This window comes from Lepidochelys kempii, chromosome 12, assembly GCF_965140265.1.
Source record: "Lepidochelys kempii isolate rLepKem1 chromosome 12, rLepKem1.hap2, whole genome shotgun sequence".
In the NCBI taxonomy this organism is placed as follows: domain Eukaryota; kingdom Metazoa; phylum Chordata; order Testudines; family Cheloniidae; genus Lepidochelys; species Lepidochelys kempii.
Window position 1 is genome coordinate 25,257,776 of NC_133267.1, and position 18,885 is coordinate 25,276,660.

Genomic DNA, 18,885 nt, shown 5'->3' on the forward strand with positions numbered 1-18,885 from the left:
CCAATTGTATCTGATTTTATTTTGTGACATACACACACGCCCTTTCTCCCCCACACATTATGAATTATAATTCTAGATGCTCTTTCTTTTCCTTCATTTTCTTGATTTTTTCAGGCAGAGTCTTTGTCCAGAACTCCACTCTGTTCCCTTTCAGTTTCTTTGCTTCTTTCTGCTTTAAATTCAACTCCAGGTATTTTTCATTCATGTCATACACTGGCCATTCCACCAAACCTTCGCCATTAGGATTTCTGCACACAATAGAATGAAGAGGTGATACAGTGGTGATATAGACTGGGAATGGGATAATCCATAACTTCTAGGCCTTCAATTTTAATCCAGCCCAGACTAACAAAGCCACTTTCTTCTGACAGCTGTTCATTAGCATGTGAAATAAGTTAGTGGGCTCAGGTTAGCTTCTAATACAAACACTTCCATAGCAGAGAAGTCATCACAATAATAGGCACTGTGAGGAGGTAGTGTGGTGTGGAGGATAGGGTGTAGGACTGGGACTCAGGAGACTTGGGGTACATCGACACTACTGCAGCATAGCTGCAGTAGCAAAGACATTTCCTACATTGACGGAAGGGGTTTTTCCATTGATGTAGATAATCCACCTCTCTGAGAGGCAGTAGTTATGTCAAGGGAAGAATTCTACTATCGAGCTAGAGGTGTCCACTGTGAGAATTAGGTTGACATAACTATGTCACATAGGGTACAAAATTTTCCCACAGCCCTGGAGCTAGCTAGGTAGACCTAGGGTGAGATGTAGATTAGGCCTTGGGTTCTGTTCCTAGCTCTCAAGATGGTCCCAGGTCACAATTCCGACACATTTTAGTGAGGCTCTGGGTAGCAGCTTGCACTGTCACTACCCATGCTGTACCTTTTCTGTGATTAAGCAGAGGACTGAAGTCTCTAGGGCTATCCATGAAGCTACTTTGGAAACATTACGGGGTCTGCATAACTGGGCTGTTTAATTGGCTGTACATTCAAATAGCAAAATTCTCTATTCGAAAAGAAGCCATGAATCTTACCCATTTCGAGCAAAGTTAGCCCAATATTTCATTATTGTCCTGCTGAGGTGTTTCTCTTCCTCTGTAGCATCTCTGAAAGCTGGGAATATCAAAGGAGGCTTTGTTTGAAAACAGGTAGTAGGTGTAGATTCAGAACCACCTTGCACCAACTACAGTTAACCTTTTGAACCTCGGTATTTTATAGGCTGCCAGTCAAATTACTGCTTTGAGGGGGGTGTGTGTGTTACAGAAAGGGAATGTATGTGTCTATAGCCTCCAAAAAGGAGTTAAATTACCATATATTGCTGGATAAAAAGGAAGCCTGGATGTAAATCCATGTTGTCAGGTAAGGACTGGGAAAAAGTGTCACAAACAAAAACTACCCATTATTCTCCTATGCCAAATTAATCAAACAGAATAATTTGTAATGGGAGGAGCAAGAAGGAAATATATGTTTTTAATTTTACAAGTAGAATTTTGCAAGGCTGATTTAAATATGGCCAAAGTCTGCCTTCTCATACACCCACTTGTGCAACTCTGCTGATTTTAGCAGGTACCTGTCAGCCCTCAATACCAAAGGGAACAACATATGGCTAACCAAGGGGTTCTCACAATTCTGAGGGGGGGCCTCAGAATGCGGCCACGATCTCTTGCTGGTGGCTGGTCTGACAATTTTTCCTAAACTACTTAATTAACTTTAGGAAAAGTAAATAAATATGCACATATCCATGTCCAAATCATTGTAATTTGTTTATGCAGAATCTTTTCTCCCAGACTCAATTAAAATAATGTACAGTTGTCTCTATTCTTTACTGGACCTAAACAGAATAGAATCACAAATAAGGTGCCTTGTACGTTCTTGTCTTTTGCTTTTTTTTGGGTTGCTTCCCCCTCCCCCCAAGACATGCTAGTAACTAAGTCTGCAGTGAAAAGTGATATTAATAAACATACAAATATATCACTTTTCACAGCGGACTTACTCAGCCCCAGCAAGCCTTGGATGGGAAGGTGGATATGGAAGCAGCGGGGGCCAGGGACACTGAAGGTGGAGGTGTGTGACCTTGGGGCCAGAGCTTGCCACCATATGGTCGGGGAACGGACCCTGAAGCCCCGTGGCTGGAGCCTGCCACCCACCACCCAAGGGCTGAAGCCTGACCCCACCAGCCCTGGGAAGGTGGGGAACTCACTGACTGCCTGCTCCGCCAGCTTGTGTGTCTCCAGAGGTGGGCAGGGCCCAACCACTGCTGGCGGCTCTGTGGGAGGGGGCCGCTGCTTTGTCCACGCCCCCTGCAATCACTGCCCAGGAGGCTGTGGCCGCACGAAAAGTCCCTCATGGCCGCATGTGGCCATGGTGGCTGCATCTGAGAAATACTGGGCTAACCTGCGGTTATACTGGAACAATAAACATACACTATGTTACAAAATTCCGTACCAGGCAGTGACGTCTCATCAGTAAGAAATGCCCCTCCAAAGACAAAACTAACTTCATCTCCATGATCCGCTTTTACAAAATCTGGTTTGAAACTTGCTGAACTTGGACGATGTTGGAATTCGTAAAAGTAGAGTGGAGAGCCAGAGTCTAAGAGAAAACACAATTAAAATAAATAGAAAAACCACTACAAATCCACAAAGGCACCGAGCCTATTCAGTGCTGCATGGGGAATGGAAGTTATAGATTTAAAAAAAATAAAAGGACAACATATTACATTTTACAGTGAGAAGCTAAAACAATTCTAGGCATGTAACTGGAGATTGGAATCAATAGTTTCTGACTTGAGTTTCAGATGAGACATGAACTCCAAACATAAAAGGAAGGATATCAGATTCAAAGCAGTTAATGGGTCAAGCCCCAGACACATTAAAGACTTAATTTTGATCTCTGAACGACTAAGAGTTCTTCTCGTTTGGGACAATGCAGAGGACAAACCAAAGGACAAAGCACATGAGCATTGAGAGCAAAGCATTTTCAATCCCCCAATCTTGCTATGGAACCAACTTCCAGAAGAAATCAGCTGAATCTAGAATCTCATCATCTTTAGGAGACACTATAGAACCTCTTGAAAAAGCTTTTCCACCATAGCAAAAATGACACCAACAAAATCCCATTGACACAACCGCCCATCACCCCGAAAAAGAAGCTGAAAACAAAACCAACCAACCAAAACAAAACACAACACATACTCCAAGAAGAGTTTTTTCCCCACAAAAGGAGAAGGACTAATGATGCCATGAAGTCCACTAGGGACTTTGCTATTGCTGTCCATTTTACTTGGAAGACAGCCAAATACTATGCTGACAGGTGGCAGTGTAAAATCCTAAAATAGCTAAATCGGTAACAAGAGTGACCTGCATACAGAGGCTTTTTGGCTGCATCCAGTACCAAAGGGGGAACAGTTTGGGCACAGTGATTGAAAAAGATTAGGGAGATATTACAGAAGAAATAATTAAAGCCTGCTTAACACAAGGAATACTTGAGTTCTGTCTTCGAGAGTTAAAGTGCTTATACAAGTGAAAGGTGGAAATATACTCACCGTAAGTATGTATATGTCTTGTCCCCAGCCCACTATTCAATCACCAAGATTAGGAAGAGTGCTGTGGCATTATGCCCCATATTCTTCATAGTAATATTATTATATGATTATGCTATAACTAGGATATATTTTATGCAAGACAGATCAAGTAAGATATTGAAAATGTTATGATTCACTGAATACAATTATCCTACTTGTATGCGTGTATTATTTTGGTATCTGAAGTTAGGAACATTGTCTATGCATCTATTACAAATGTGTTTACACCTGGGGAATGCCCACTAGACAGAATGCAATCAGTCTAGATGACTGGCTGGGAAGGGACATTAGCTTCTTCTAAGACCTGTTGTTCTCCCTAATCTCCCACCAGGGAGCCTTCCTGAGGACACTACAAACAGCCTCCGAGTTATGGCTGCTGTGACCTTACAGGGACATGTGATCAAGTCACCTGGTTCTGGACTCCATCTTGAAATACCAGTGTTTCCCCCTGAAAAGCATAGGAACTAAGCCTAGAGACAAAAGAGTTCCCACATAGGCAAAAGCTATTTAAGGCAGGAGAGTAGCATCACTGTGGTTTTTCACTGCCTCCCCACCGAAAGAGACTCCTGAAAACACCTGAGGAAGAAGGACTGAATTGGGGGAAAGGGCTGAACCCTGGCTAGGAGGATTTCTAGCCTGTGAAAGGAATACCTGGGGTTTTAAGCTGCAAGCAAGTGCAGTTTGCCCTTTAAGAATCTCTGCAACTGGCTTAAACCATCATTTAGGGTGAGAATTTGCTACTCATATCCAATATCTTAGTATATTAAGCTTAGATTGCATTTTGTTTATTTGCTAGGTAATTTGCTTTGATCTGTTTGCTATCCCATATAATCACATAAAATCTATCTTTTGTAGTTAATAAGCTTGTTTTCGTTTTGTCTAAAACAAGTGTGTGGAAATCATAACTTCGGGCAGAAAGCTGTTGCATATGTCTCTCCACATTGAGGGAGAGGGCGAATTTTATGAGCTTACGCTGTATAGTTCTCTGTGCAGCACAAGATGGTATAAATCCAGAGGGGTGTAGGTGCCTGGGAAGCTGGTAAGTGTCCTAGCTGTATAGCCTTCCCATGCAGGGGCTGGTCAGAAGGCCTGTCTGCATGTTATTACAGCTGGGTGTGTCCCTACCTGTGTGCTGGTGAAAGTGTGAGACTGGGACATGTCAGCTTGTCACAGCAGCTTGTCACAGCATTACAGGGTGAGTGGGACCCCAAGCTGATGGGTCAGGGGGAGGGAGGGTGTCAGTGGTACTCTAGTTCCAGGCAGCACCCTCGGGGGAACCCGTCACAAAGCGCATTAAAAAGTGACCCAATAATCTTCAATAATGAATACAACTGAGAATGCTTTGCCTAACTAGAAAGAGCGGTGACCAAATTGAAATCAGATCATGGACGTATTAAGTGTGCTATCTGAAGTCAAGTGACAATTGAGTCTTGGTAGGTTTGAACTTGTGACCTTTTATTTAACAAATATTAACTAGAAACTTACCTCTGTGATAATTAGATGTTTTTATAGCTGGAACTAAAAACATTGCATCTCCCAACAAATCCAGAAACCGGTCCCGCAGAGCGACAGGGTCATCTGTGTCTCCCAGATACTCGTCTGTTATCAGAGACACAAATTCAGCTGGCACAGGCTGGAAGGAAGGATAAGGAGAAGAAATTAACCAAAAACCATTAAAAAGAAGTGTCAGTATCTAGAATTCCAAGTCAGCAATTAGCTTGTAAATCTCTTTTTTTAAAATCAGAACCAGACAGCCCAGCAATAAATGTAGCTTTTGAGAACAACCCCTATTTGTGCCCAGCTTTGTGTTAAGTACATGCAGATAAGTAGGTGCCCACGTGTGAAAAAATGCACGTAGGTCCTTCAGCATCTGTGGGATTTCTAAAAAAATGTATGTACAAAAAAACCCAAAACACTCCCCCAAGTCCAAAATGTTCAACACATCTGAAAAGAAAGAAACATGAGAAAATCTGCAGGTCTCTTACCAAGAACGGGTGCAGCATTTGTAATGTTGAGAGGATGGTTTCTTTTTGCATCCCCTCCTTCAAGCCAGGTATGTCCAATAACTACACAGGAACATATTAAAAATAATCATTTATGTTTATATAGCCCAAGAGCCTTAACAACTACACAGAGATTTACATATAAACCCACAAATGAAAGGTTCTGTAAAATGTAAAAGTTCATAGGAACTGCCATTCTGGATCAGACCCAAGGTCCATCTACTACACTATTAGGTCTCAAACAGTGGTCAAGACCATGTGATTCAGAGGAAGGTGTAAGAACCACACAGTAGGCAGGTGTGGGTAATCTGTCTCCCTTCCCACACCCGAATCATGTCTCATCCTGATCTCTAATAGTTAGAGACTGGTTTCAGACCTCATCCCTCCCAAAATGACAACAACAATTCTGGATACTCTTATCATATGTGCGTCCAATCCCTTTTTGAGTCTTGCTAGGTTCTAGTTAAGGTTAGAAAAGTAGATACAAAATATAGAATAAGTAAAGCTTTTGCCAAGTTTTTAGGGGAAGGTAGATCTAGATATAAATCCCTAAAGTTCTCACTATAAAGTAAATCAAACTCAAGCTATGGGAGTTCTCCTAGTACAGGAGGCTCTCAGTTTGGAGAAACCCGCAGCTGGTGATGTGGAGGGAGTGAGGTTGTAAACTCCTGAAGTTGAATTGCAAAGCACAAAGTAGTAGTGACGCAGAGAAACCAACTTTTTTTGATGTATGGATGCCTCAAAAGCTTTATTTATTAATTAACAAAGACAGTGGTTTCCCCTGCGTGTTTTAACATTTGAATATCAGCCTAAATTTTCAAGAGAGATAAGTGATTTGGGGTGCCTTAATTTATTTTTGGATGTCCAGTCTGAGGCCCTTAAATGTGCCTGATTCCCAGAGAGTGGCACTCAGCGCTTTCTAACAAACCATCTGGGCATCCAAAATCACTAGTCAATTTTGAAAATTCTGGCCATCAAATTTCCCTCTCTTTGCTGGAGGACCATGGCAAAATTCTTAGAGGACTTCTGTGGTGACATCAGATACACACTGGAGCTCAGATTATAAGAGTGTGTGTGTGTGTGTTGAGGGGAGCCTGGTGAGGAATGTTGATCATTACTTTAATTTCCAGTCTTTTCTAATTCTTAGACTTAACTTTCTGCTACTCTACCCTCCGTCCCAGAGGTGGTCTATGTATGTAATAACTCTGGGATCCTTCAGAAAGAAAGGCCCTCTGTGAACATAAAGTAATTTTTTGGAAAGAGTGAAAACTATAAAAATGCACAGGAGCAGCTTGGGGCCGGGGGGCGGGGGGGGAAGGGAAGAGAAGAGGGCCTTTCCTAAACAAGAATGGGTGACCAAACTTTGTTTTTAATAGGAGAGGAGGCTGGTATAAAAAGGTTTGGGAAATGTGCCACTAATATGCAGTTAATGCAAAGACTGCTGTAGAAGAGCCATTAGAAATTACTTACGAAAGGAAGCAACCAGCCAAACTCATGATTATTTATTCCTATTATATATGGGACAGCACTGAAGTCTTTGCCAGCCATTAGCTCTTCAGGGTTCTTCTGAATAAACACACCATCTATAACTGCTGGGATAATTCCGACTTGCTGGAGGAGAAAAAAAGAACGCATTTTTAGAGCCCTGTGCAGATACAAAATTTATATCTGATCTGCGACCTGCAAAAATGGTCCATGGATATCTGTGGATATGAGCCAATATCTGTGGATTTGTAGGGCTCTACACATTTTCAATTGTTATGCGGACTTACTGGTTTTCCTATAGACAGTATTGCAAAGTTTCAACTGAGACCAGACTAAAAAAAAAAAATCAGACAAATATTAGTAACAGTGTGATGGGGTGGACTAGGTCTTGAGGTCCCCTGCTGGAGGCCTTGTGGCCCTGCCACACCTCACCCCAGAAAAGGGCAGTGGAGAGAGTCCTCCGAGCTGCCGAGAGTGGCTGTGTGGGAGGCAGCCAAGCAGGGCCCAGCAGGGTAGTATAAGAAGAGCTGCAGGGCCAGATTAAGCAGTTCCTTGCTTGAGTTGGAGGAGAGTGGATGGTACTCTGAACTGGCTGCTAGGACTCCACCAGGACAAGGCCCAGAGGAAAGGGTGAAGAATGTGCTGGAGCCACGGGGAAGTAGCCCAGGGAATTAGAGCAGCAATGCAGATTATTTAAAGGGACATTGTGGTCGGCTGCTATCTGTTGGGTCCCAGGGCTGGGACCTGGAGTAGAGGGCAGACCCAGGTTCCCTGCCAGCCACTAGGAAAGTGGCCTGGACTTTGAGGCACCCCAGAAGGGGAACTGAACTGTAGTGACCCAGCTGAAGAGCTGGGGCCAGAAAGGCCCTGAGAGGGCCAAGTCACTACCTCCAGGGGAGGAGCCCTGGGGCACTGCTCTATTCTGGAGCAGGGAAAACTTGAGGGAGCCATTACAGAGAGCACTGGGAGAGGCCCCTGCTGGACTTTTTGCTTTTATCTCACAGACAGATTGTGTATGACTTGGCCAGAGGGCTGAGTCACTGAAGACCCACCACAAACAGAGAGAGTCCAGGCACACACACTTGGCCAGGGGGTGCTTGTGAAAGGTGAGTGTGACCCTATTACAAACTGTTATGCAAAAAAAATTATGATGCTGGTCCCAGTTCAGCCCAGACACACCTCTATAGATGTCAGTGCCATTATAACTGCATGCACTGTGGCTGCATTTGATATCTCAGTCAGCCTCACCCACCTGTTGTTGTTGAACGTTCAAAATCATTTCTTCTTCTGGTTTCTTCCTTAGGCAATGAACCATTGCAGCTGAACTGGAGGTGTCACAGCCAGTTATGTTAGCGACTATCTGCAATTATTTACAAATAAAAAAAATTAGATCTTTTAAAATCTTTTAGGTTCTAGGGAGATTATGTTAAATAGTAAAAACAAGAAAGTGTTACAAGGAATAGAAAGTGGAATTTGTGAAGCTAACCTAGCACACACACTTACAAGTCCATCTTTAATGAGCATCAATTTTTCCATAACATGCACCTGAAGTCCTAGGATGGGATTGTCAAAACTGCTCATTGTTAGCCTAATTGATTTAGTCTTTATGCCAGATGCTTTTGAAAAATCTCACCCATAGCATAGAATACTAGCTGAATATGCTTACAAATCAGCTTGGTAGGTCTGGAATCTAAACAAGAGACCAAATGATAAGTGTAAAAAACATGTTGTTTTAAAGGGACATTTATAAACCTCACAAGAAATGAACGAAGCCAAGCGCAGCACTCTAGTTTCACATAACTGATCATCTTGTCTGATCATTGGCATGAGTTTAGAATAAAGTATCCTGCATCTCTTTCTGAACTGCTTGGCTGCTTTTGGTTGATGTAATAATATTTTTAAAAAATATTTTAGATTGTGCCAATAAAACAGCAATCAATCTCTAGAGTCCTTATATTCTACTGAAGCAGACTTACATTCCCCAGCATGAGCCCTCCACGAGTACCTATATAGGGGTATGAAGAAAAAGGAAGCTACATACAAAGTTTTAAGTCAAAAACTGAGTCTGAGGGGGAAGGGAAGAAAGAAACTCGCAAAGGAGGCAGATGACAGTTTCCACGTAGGAAAAACAATATGTAACATTTGAAGGATGGAATCTGATCTCTGTGTAATAGGTTGCAATGCACATGCCCCATGATGAAGTTTCAAAGAATCTAGCTGAACAAAGAAAAAATGTTAACTCCTCTGGAATGAGACACAGAGCTTAGAGGGCAGACGATGTGTCATCATAACTGTGCTGCTTCATTAACATAGTTAGTAAGAATGGGTATATCAGAACCTTAGCAGTCACTTCAGGATGTGAACTGAACACGGCAGAAAAAAGTGCAACTCCACTCTCAGAGATGGCTTTATGGAACAAGCCCTTGGCCAAAGGAGAGAGAACCTGGAAGAGATTGGAAAAAAGTAGGGTTCAAACATTATAGTCAGTTTACAGTAGAGATGGACCAGGCTTCCAGTTTCAGATGGACATGCAACCTTTCCCAGAGTTTGGGATGGTTGTTCCTATTTGGGGGGCTGGTTCAGTTGTCAGACTTGCTGTAGTGTAGGACGGATACTCATTGTTATTCCCAACGTAAAGTAAAACCAGGAGTTTGTAGGGGGGAGGTATTTCAAAGCCTCATCTGTATCCATTATAGCATTTGAGAGGAAGGGTGTGGCCTTGTGACTAAAGGGAAGACAGGAGTTCTATTTCTGGCTCTGCCACTGGCCTGCTATGCCCTTAAGCTCTCTATGACTCAGTCACCCCATCTGTAAAATAGGGATAATACTTCCCAACTTCTCAGCAGCATTATGAGACTCGATCAGTCAGTGTTTGTAACACACACTGAAACCCATGGATGGAAGGCAGCACAGAAATGCAAAGTATTGCATTAATCACTATAAAACCTACAAGGCCAGAAACGCTAATGCCTCCTGCAGACTCTCCAAATATAGTGACAGATCCTGGATCTCCTCCAAAATGTTTGATATTCTCTTGAATCCACTGGAGCGCTGCCACTTGATCCAAAAAGCCCCAGTTTCCATGAGCGTGTTCATCACCAGTACTGAAAGCAAGAGGATTCTAAGTAAGTCCCAATAGACTTTATTTTGCTGTTATTAAGTTTATGGTTCTGTCTCCAGAAAACAAAAATAATCACTTATGTACATTGTTTAGAATAACCTTATTGAAGATACATATTTCTACAAGCCTACCTCTACAAATACCTACAGAGAATGGGCCTAATTCAACCCTGGGGTAACTTCCCCTTCGGTGAAGTGAGCTGTAGCTCACGAAAGCTCATGCTCAAATAAATTGGTTAGTCTCTAAGGTGCCACAAGTACTCCTTTTCTTTTTGCGAATACAGACTAACACAGCTGTTACTCTGAAACCTGTCATTCGGTGAGTGAAGTAACTTCTGGTATGAATTTGGCCCAAGTTAACTAAGATACATAAACTTTTTCCTATTTGTGGTTTGACTTTTGGTTATAGGCTTCTGTGCATTTCTGGGTGATGAAAACAAAAAGAGACAAAATTGTAAATCCCCCCAAAATGCAGAACTGGAAAGGGTTTATGGCAACTCTATACTTAAAACGCTGCACAGCTGCAGCTGCGCCCCTGTAGCACTGAAGTGAGGATGCGCCTACCCTGACTTGAGAGAGTTCTCCCATCATTGGTGTAGTTAATCCATTTCCCCGAAAGGTAGTAGCTCTCCCATCACCATAGCGCTGTCTACCCAGAGGGATTAAGATTACTGTGCTGCTCAGGGGTGTGGATTTTTCACATCTCTGAGCAGCCTAGTTATACTGACATAGGTCTGTAGTACAGACGGACCTTAGTGCTATTATTCAAGGGACTCTCTAAAGGTTAGGAACTAAAGGCCATGCATTAAATGTACATTATAGACATTGGCTATCAGCATCACTCACTGTCAATGCACAATTTGTCTCCCGAAAGTTAACACTATTTCAGCGGATATAATGACATTTGCTGTGGGTTTAAAACCTTCCTCAAATTGATGAGAATGGTACCAAACCTACCTTGTACAATAAGCCAGTAAATTGAGGAACATCACTATGTAATGGGATCCCATGACCATAAAGAGAGGTACTTGAAAGAATGAACCTATAAACATGCTTCTGTATCTCACGTGAGCTGTGTGTTTTAGGACTTCATGGAGGCGTCATTTGAAGAAGCAAGCGTGTAAAATAGTTCTTTTGGACAAATATTTAGAGGAATGCAGCAGAACAGTGCTCCTACTGTTGATATTTAATATTTTATATCATTAAAATGTTTCACCCATTATATCCTTGTATACAAACTGTTTGTGTTTTAATGGGGATGTGATGATACAAAGACTCACCTAAAGAATCCAGTGATACCTAATCGATACTGTATAGTTACCACCACCAAATTCTCAGAGGCAGATAATCCAGACCCATCAAACATTGAAGCTCCACCCATCGACAGACCTCCTCCATGGATCCACACCATAACCTGAAAAGAACAAATCTGGTTACAGCTCTGATCTCATATGTAAAAACCCAAATCAGAACATTGCAGATTGAAGTTCTAATGCAGATGCACTAACTGAAGACTGGACGTAAGCTAGTGCTCGTGTTACACAGACTGTCCTGGAGACTAAAATCCATCCAACAGGGAAAACAAGGGCAGAGGCAGAGCCGCTTTTCTTCAGGTGTAGTCAGTTACATAAAGCTTAGATAAACATGGGCTACATTGACCCCTGTTCCGAGATTTAGACTGCTAAAATGCAGACATGAATTACATGAAAGGGAGGCATGGTCCAATAGAGCTAGAGATGCTCGCTCTCATACAGATTCCCTTTGTGGCCATAGGCAAGTCATTTAACCTCTTCTGCCTTATCTGTAAAATGGGAATAATGACAAATAGCAAGCTAATCCCCACATTACTCCTAGGAGTTAATTACTGCTTGTAAAGCACTATGTAAATAATATGGTAGGATTCAGAAAGGCTTTTGAAAGACATTAAGAAGGAACCTGTAATAGTTTAGATACAACTCCCAATTATGTCTTTCCAACAAAAACACACTTCCCTCCCCAACTCTTAAACAATGAAAGATGTGTAAAAAGCTTGGAGGAGTAGATCTAGGAAAAGGACCTCTTTCTCCTCGTCTGGAGAGCTGCCAGAAAAATTACTTCCAAAACACCTTTCTTAAAAACTACTCTTTAGCTTGAATTTTGGCTTAAGTGAGTACTTCCAGCTCTACAAAATTAAGGGGATGCAGACGTTGTCTTGGCTGCTGTCCCGTACTATTGGAGGAGATCTCTGAGCACTTGTAATAATTGCCATGGTTTGAAAACATTACATTTATACAGTAGCTTTGCTTACAGGTAACTTGGCTTTCTCATTGGAATGGGCAGGGGTATAAATATTCAGGTACAAACAGTCTTCAGAAATTGTGAAGTTAAGTTGTTTAGGTGGAAACATTTCTTCAAATTTTTCCAGTATCGCCTGGTCTTGTAAGCACCTTAAAGAACAGAAAGGAGAAGAAGGTTCTTCACTGTTATGATGACAAAAATATCCATTATCAGTTTCACTGGAGGATGTTACATTTCATCATACATTTTTTAAAAAATAATTTAAAAAATTCAAATCATGATTCTTTTTATTTAAATTCAGATTTTTTTAAAGTTTACATGCTGCTAGTTCTTTCTTCCCATCTTATAGTCTGAAATTGCGAATGTGGATGTTTTGTACTTGTTTCATCAATTAGTTTGCCAATTAGCAGAATTTCAGTTTTTTCATGGAGATTTTTTTCTAGTAAAAAGTTTCATGCAGGGGCCCTGATTCAGTGAACACACATGTGCTTAACTTCACTGTTGTAGGTATACCCCCTGAAACCAACTCAGCTAGTTATGGGAATATAGTTAGTGTTTGCAAGGTCAGGGCATTAAAATGGTCATCTCTGTTGAAAAAGTCAAACACAGGGCCTCATTAACATCCTTACTGTGATAACTCCACAAACCCAACCCCGAAACTGATAGCAAATAGCACATGCTATATTTCCAACCAACACTACTTTCCAATATACTGACCTTCCACAAGTCAAGAAGGTTGAAATGCTTCAACAAGGCTATACTCCTCCATTACAGTTTGCACGCAGAAGTCAAAGGGACATTTGCTCACTTATGCCTAAAACTGACTTCTATTTTTACAGATTTTGTGCGTGTATAAAAAAGTTCACAATAACTTGGTTCATGCACTGAAAGTTACTGCAACTTTTCATTGTTAACACAGAAGGAATTTTGTTTGAAGTCACTAATAGAATTAAAAAAAATACATACCAGTTTTACCTGCTAATGTTGCAAACACTGTTGCACATGTTTAACTTTAAACACATGACTAGTCACAATAACATCAGTGGGACTATTCATATGAGTCAGGTTAAATATTTACAGAATCAGGATGTTAATTTTTCAAATATCTGGGGTTTTTTGCTTATAGCAGTTTTGTAAAATTCAAATAAGGTACCCTACCAGTAGCACCATTGTTGTTAAAACAGCATTTAGAATTTAGTTCATTATAAATTTAAATCTAAAATTGCAATAGCACAAGTTTTCAAATCAGTTTGACAAAGCCTCAACCTGTTTTAAGTCAATGATTTAAAGAAAATCAAGTGATTTAATATACCTTGATTTAAATTTCACCACCCTGTTTCATCAGCGGCTCAATTTTCCCGTATAAAAATGATTTAAAAATTTGATATCAATTAGGTCATTTTAGCAACTTAGGCATTTGTAATGAATGCTTCCTTCACCATATTTCTTATATACAGCAGGAAAGAAGAAAAGAAAAAAAGTGCCAAACCAGTTTCTCTGCTCTTCCTGTAAGCAGCAATAGTAATTCCATACTGTATTTCACAAGACCTCACCAACAATGCGGTTTAAAATTAACTGTTTGAGGTGTTAACATCTATCACTGGTAATAGTTTAAACTTGTGTAGCACCTTCTATTCAAGAATCTCAAGCAAATCCTCATCAATTTCAGCTGAGTTTCCCAGTTAGAATTTGGGTGTGGAGGACTTCTATGAAACAGTCTATATGTTCTCCAGTCACATTCCATAGGATTATCACATCTGTAACTGTGTGTCCCGTTAAGACCAGCGTGCCCTAGACAAGTAGGAACCCCAACACTGTTGTTTGAGGGGTTTAGTGCAAGAGTAAAACAGTATTTAGTATTGCTAAAACAGTATTAAGCCTGCACCAGTTTGGGTGACTAGATTTACCATCAGGGCAGTTTTTCATTATTGTAAAAGCATACTCATTGGGCCGAAGTTCTCCTCAAGGATAAACGCCTTTCCCCAGTGAATAAATTCAATTTATTTAGGCCAAAAATGTTACATTAAAAAAAAGTAAAAGGTGTATAATTTGGAGCACAAGGGTTCTTACACTGGTGGAAAAGAAGTTGCATCTCTCACACTAATCCATGGTTCAGCTGGTTGTGGTGGGGAAAATCTCAGGGCTCCCACAGGTGGTTTTGCAAAAGGAATTCCAAGAAACACATTTGTAAGTCTGTCAGTTCCCTTGACAGTAACCTGTTTCCCTTTCAGTGGCCCATATTTGGTAGCCACTTCTGGTTGTTCGGTTTGTTGTCCTGTATAACATAAGATAAATAAATAACCGGACAAGTTAATAGCCTGATTCAGAGTCCTGCTGACTTAATGGGGTTTGGATCAGGCCCCACTAGCACCAAACACTAGTACCCATCGAATTTGCTTTTTTACCCCTTCTCTTCAAAGCTTTCCATTGTTTTCAGTGGCCACAGTAAATGTAGCTATTACAAACACTGATTTCTCCATTGCAGCGTACATTCCCCCAGTTTCAGATATTTTCCCGTCATTAGCTTTTTCAGCAGCTAGGAAAAAAGAGCCTCAAAAGCCACCGTTTTGCAGTCAGTCCCAGAGATGGGCCACAGTGAAAACTGCAGATCCAAACAACCATCAAACAACCACCAAACTTTTGAATGTTTGAAATCTGAAATTTTGTGACTTAAGTCTTGAGTCCTTCCCTATCTACAGTACGTTACTTAAAAGCAGGGTCTAAAGTTAACTAGAGTACAATTGTTATCCTATCAATCATTATACTCGGTCCTGCTGCTGAGCAGGCTAGCACACATCACAAAGTTCAATGTCTTGTGTAGTCTGGTAAATTTCCCCTTCGTCTTTGAAAGCTCTAATATTTAGAGCTAACATTTAAAGAAGTGCAGCAAAAATATTTCATGGCTCTGGTCAGTACTAGCCACACTCTTCCCAGACTATCAGCAAAAGAAAGGCTCCTTATTTTTCTTGAAAAGAACCTGCTCTGAAATATAGGAATGGTGGGATTTTTTTTTTTTTGGCACTCTCTCCATTCTACTGCCTTCAGCTCTCCTAAGTAGTGAGGTGCTGTAAAAGCACAGCAAAAACAACTATGAAGTATGGATACAAAGATGACTAGATTTAATAAGAAAAAAATAGTAATCTAAAGCTGTGTTCAGAACACAGCCAGCCTAAGCATTGGAGATCAGAAATGAGCCCACAAACACAAGAAGATAAGCTCAGATCTGATGTAAGCAAGTGAAACTCTATTGTAATTTAGTGGATAAACTTTTTAACTGGAGTTACAGCAGGTAGGAATTTGACCCAAGAACTCTGCTGTAGAAACAACAATTAGATAAAAGTTGAAGTAATTTCAACTGCTGATCCAACAGAGTTAACCATATAATGAGCAGCCTTCATGTGCACTCTGGATAGATTTTGATAGTCAACTTAACATTTCTACTTTCAGACAATGCAGATTTCCTTTCAAATATTTTATGTACTAATATTAAAATTAGCCTTAAGAAAGACTGTGATGACAAATGACCAGAAAATGTACAGACTAAGTCACACATTGTCTTTGTAAAAGTGAAATAGATCAATTCCTGAGAATAATCCTTTGTCTCCAGTACAAACTAGGTCCTGTAAACTGTCTGCCAACTTCATTTGGGGGAAAATTAAAATGAAATAGGATTTTGATTAAAAAAACTACACAGAACCAGACAGAAACTGATTGTGGAATCCCTGAATCCCACTCAGTGTTTGCCTTTAAAGTAAGACATTTTATTCCTTACCCTCAACTAGAATTGCAAGCACCCATGCTGCACAAATCAGGGACCAAAGCAAGGAACTCCTGCCAGGAAAAGACATTTTCTTCTGTGCGCTTGAACACAGTGTTGTCTTCCTTGTTTTAACTGCTGAAAAAGCAAACCCAAAAGTCACACTACAAGGGCCCAACTATGAACTCACAATTACATTCTCTTTCAAACACATGGTAGAAATATGTTGAAATCTGTTTTTAAAACTCAGTTTTGACCTAAGCCCTGACTGAAAATGAGTCAGTAGTTTTTGGAGGAAGTCAATATGGTACCTGTCACAGAAAATCACCTGGGAGCAGGGCCATCCCTAGCTATTCTGGGGCCCTATGCAGCCCCTCCACAGGGGGGGTGTGGTCCCAAGCCTCTGCGGGGGTGGGGCTGGCTTCGGGGGCAGGTGGGAACTGCCCCCCCCCCAGCACTCACTGGCGGTGCGGCTGGGGCCGGGTTGCGACACTTCCCACCGCTGGTGAGTGCAGGCCCGACCCTGTGGCAGTCCTCAGGGGAGTGGGGGCGGGGCAGGGGCTTTGGGGAAGCAGTGGGGATGGGGCTAGGGCAGAGCAGGGGTGGAAAGAGACGGGGCTGGGGCAGAGCAGCATGCAGCTGAACAGGGCACCAGGAAATGTGGTGCCCCAAATTTCCTGGTGCTGTACGCAGCGTACTTTGCATATGGGTAGGGACGGCCCTGCCTGGAGTAATGATCACACTCCCTGCCTCTCCCCCATTTTGAGCCACACTTATGTCACAATCATTCTGAGTTCCTCTTTGCTTTCTGAAATGCAGGGTAGGAGGGCAGACAAAGCAGTTGTACAAACTATTTGAAATCAATTCAGCAAGGAAAAGCTGATAGGACTCACTACAAAATTAGGTTGGTGCACTGAGAGTATTTCAATAAACCTGCACTTCTTCCTGCAGAGGGGATATTGTTCAATATAATAGTCACAATACAGAACTGTGAGAGGAGTGCACATGTGACTGCTCACACCTCACAGACCCAGACTCAAGAGTGGGGGAGAAGTCAGGCAACCTGAACCCCCTCAGGTCCAAATGCCTGTTGTGTACCCTCACTTCCCTCCCAGTTGGCAGCACGTAAGGGAGCTCTCTAAGGCAATTGCACCAGCCAGAGGCTCAACTCCTCCTCTTCCCTTCCCCTTGCAAGGGATGAGGATCTGTCTGGAAAGAGGGTCAGTCTCTCAGACAGCCCCAGGACATTCAGTTTGAAGGGTTTGGTCTCCCAGAGTCTATTGCCCCTTTGCAAGGTTTACCTTATACCCCTCTTCCTGCCGTGTATTGCCTCACTATAAGTCAGGGGGGCTTTGGGAGCGGTGGGTTTTGTGGCTGTCTCCTCACACCGATATGGAAGAGGCTAACGAGCTCTTCTGGGCCTGTTCCACGCTAAGGAGACCTACCTGCTAGGTTTGTTCAGCCTGGTGGAGAAGGAGGAGCTTAAAAGGGGGAATTTACTACAGGAAGGGGCGCTGAAGAGGAAGAAGGTGCTCCATCCAGAGACTGCTGGCCATCAGGCCATTAATTTAGACTTGGCTGAGGGCAATAGCTGAAAAATATTGTCACCCGTCTGAAGAGTCCATAGTCATACCTCCCCCCCACTGTAATTTTGTTCCTGGGTGTGTTGGGGCTTCCTCAAATTCTCCCGGGTGAACACCCCTATATTTCTGAGTTGCTCACTTAACTGTATGATATATTGAATTGCGCTTAAGGCCCCCCACATCTTTTTCTTCCTGTCCTTCTTGTCGCAGATCTAAGATGCCCTGCAGTTGGCAACCATAGAGCAATTAGAACGGGGAGAATCCTGTAGAGGCTTGTAGGACCTCCTTTATGGCAAACAGGAGTGGTAGTGTAACCCGGAAAATGGATTTTGGGGCACCCCTAGAATAACCTGCCTATCACCCCTTTAAACTGTCCTTCCTAAGATATGGGTTTCCAGGGCAGTTAAGGAAACATTAGAAGACATAGCTATAACCTTCCGATAAAATGATTGACACAGGCAGTATTTTCTCCTAAATAAAGTATCTTTTACGAATGTAACTAATAATCCCTACCACAGTATAATCTACAAATAAAAATCAGACACAAATCCCTTATTGCAAGTTAAAGAGCAATTAAACCACAATAACATAATTTTATGATACTGAGTGGATGCGCTCTGTAAAGGCTGGTCCATTACAGATCGCTGACAGCAGTTCTTAAACGTACTCTAAATTTTACATAGGTAACTTATGATTAACAACAGAATTTTATGCATCTTTATTAACACCCATACACACACATTAATACTATACCCTACACTACGCTATACTATACCATACTTATATTTATACTGTAATTAAAACTAATGGGTTTACGCTATCTGCTGACTTTAGCCGCTACCACTGCTGTTGCTGCTTTGCCAGATTGTTCCGTTCTGTTCTGCTCCGTCAGGTCAGTTCTCTGCTTGATCTCGCCGTCTGTTCTGCTCCGGCAGCCGCTCTCCTGACTCCTCACTTCTTCTCTCTCAGCTGTTCTAACCATCGACCTTTTATACAGTGCTCTCAGCTATCAGATCTTTACTGCACATGCTTATCACTACTTGTATGCCACAGAGTTATGCCGCACCTGTTTGGCTTTGT

At 41.9% G+C, this 18,885-nt stretch overlaps 1 protein-coding gene across 4 annotated transcripts; it reads right to left on the reverse strand.

Annotated features, from left to right (window-relative positions):
• On the reverse strand, positions 1-18,885 carry LOC140896314 (fatty acyl-CoA hydrolase precursor, medium chain-like). 4 transcript variants are annotated; one of them, XM_073307936.1, is made up of 14 exons: positions 18,635-18,884; positions 16,238-16,360; positions 14,536-14,740; positions 12,476-12,614; positions 11,469-11,602; positions 10,019-10,172; positions 9,407-9,511; positions 8,321-8,428; positions 7,054-7,194; positions 5,566-5,646; positions 5,066-5,213; positions 2,443-2,589; positions 1,032-1,110; positions 1-248 (listed from the first exon to the last, which is right to left on the reverse strand). In XM_073307936.1, the coding sequence occupies exons 2-14, from the start codon at positions 16,311-16,313 to the stop codon at positions 65-67; spliced, it is 1,701 nt and encodes a 566-aa protein (XP_073164037.1). In that variant the 5' UTR covers positions 16,314-16,360; positions 18,635-18,884; the 3' UTR covers positions 1-64. The 4 variants fall into 4 exon arrangements, with proteins under 4 accessions (XP_073164037.1, XP_073164036.1, XP_073164034.1 ...); XM_073307935.1 differs by having other exon boundaries at positions 16,238-16,357; positions 18,622-18,884; XM_073307933.1 differs by having other exon boundaries at positions 18,622-18,884.

Coding starts and splice junctions, on each gene's coding strand:
- LOC140896314 (XM_073307936.1), bottom strand. CDS start 16,313: ATGTCTTTTCCTGGCAGGAGTTCCTTGCTTTGGTCCCTGATTTGTGCA. Junction 14,741..16,237: donor GCTTGCAATTCTAGTTGAGG/GTAAGGAATAAA, acceptor TATGTTATACAG/GACAACAAACCGAACAACCA. Junction 12,615..14,535: donor GCAACTTCTTTTCCACCAGT/GTAAGAACCCTT, acceptor CTGTTCTTTAAG/GTGCTTACAAGACCAGGCGA.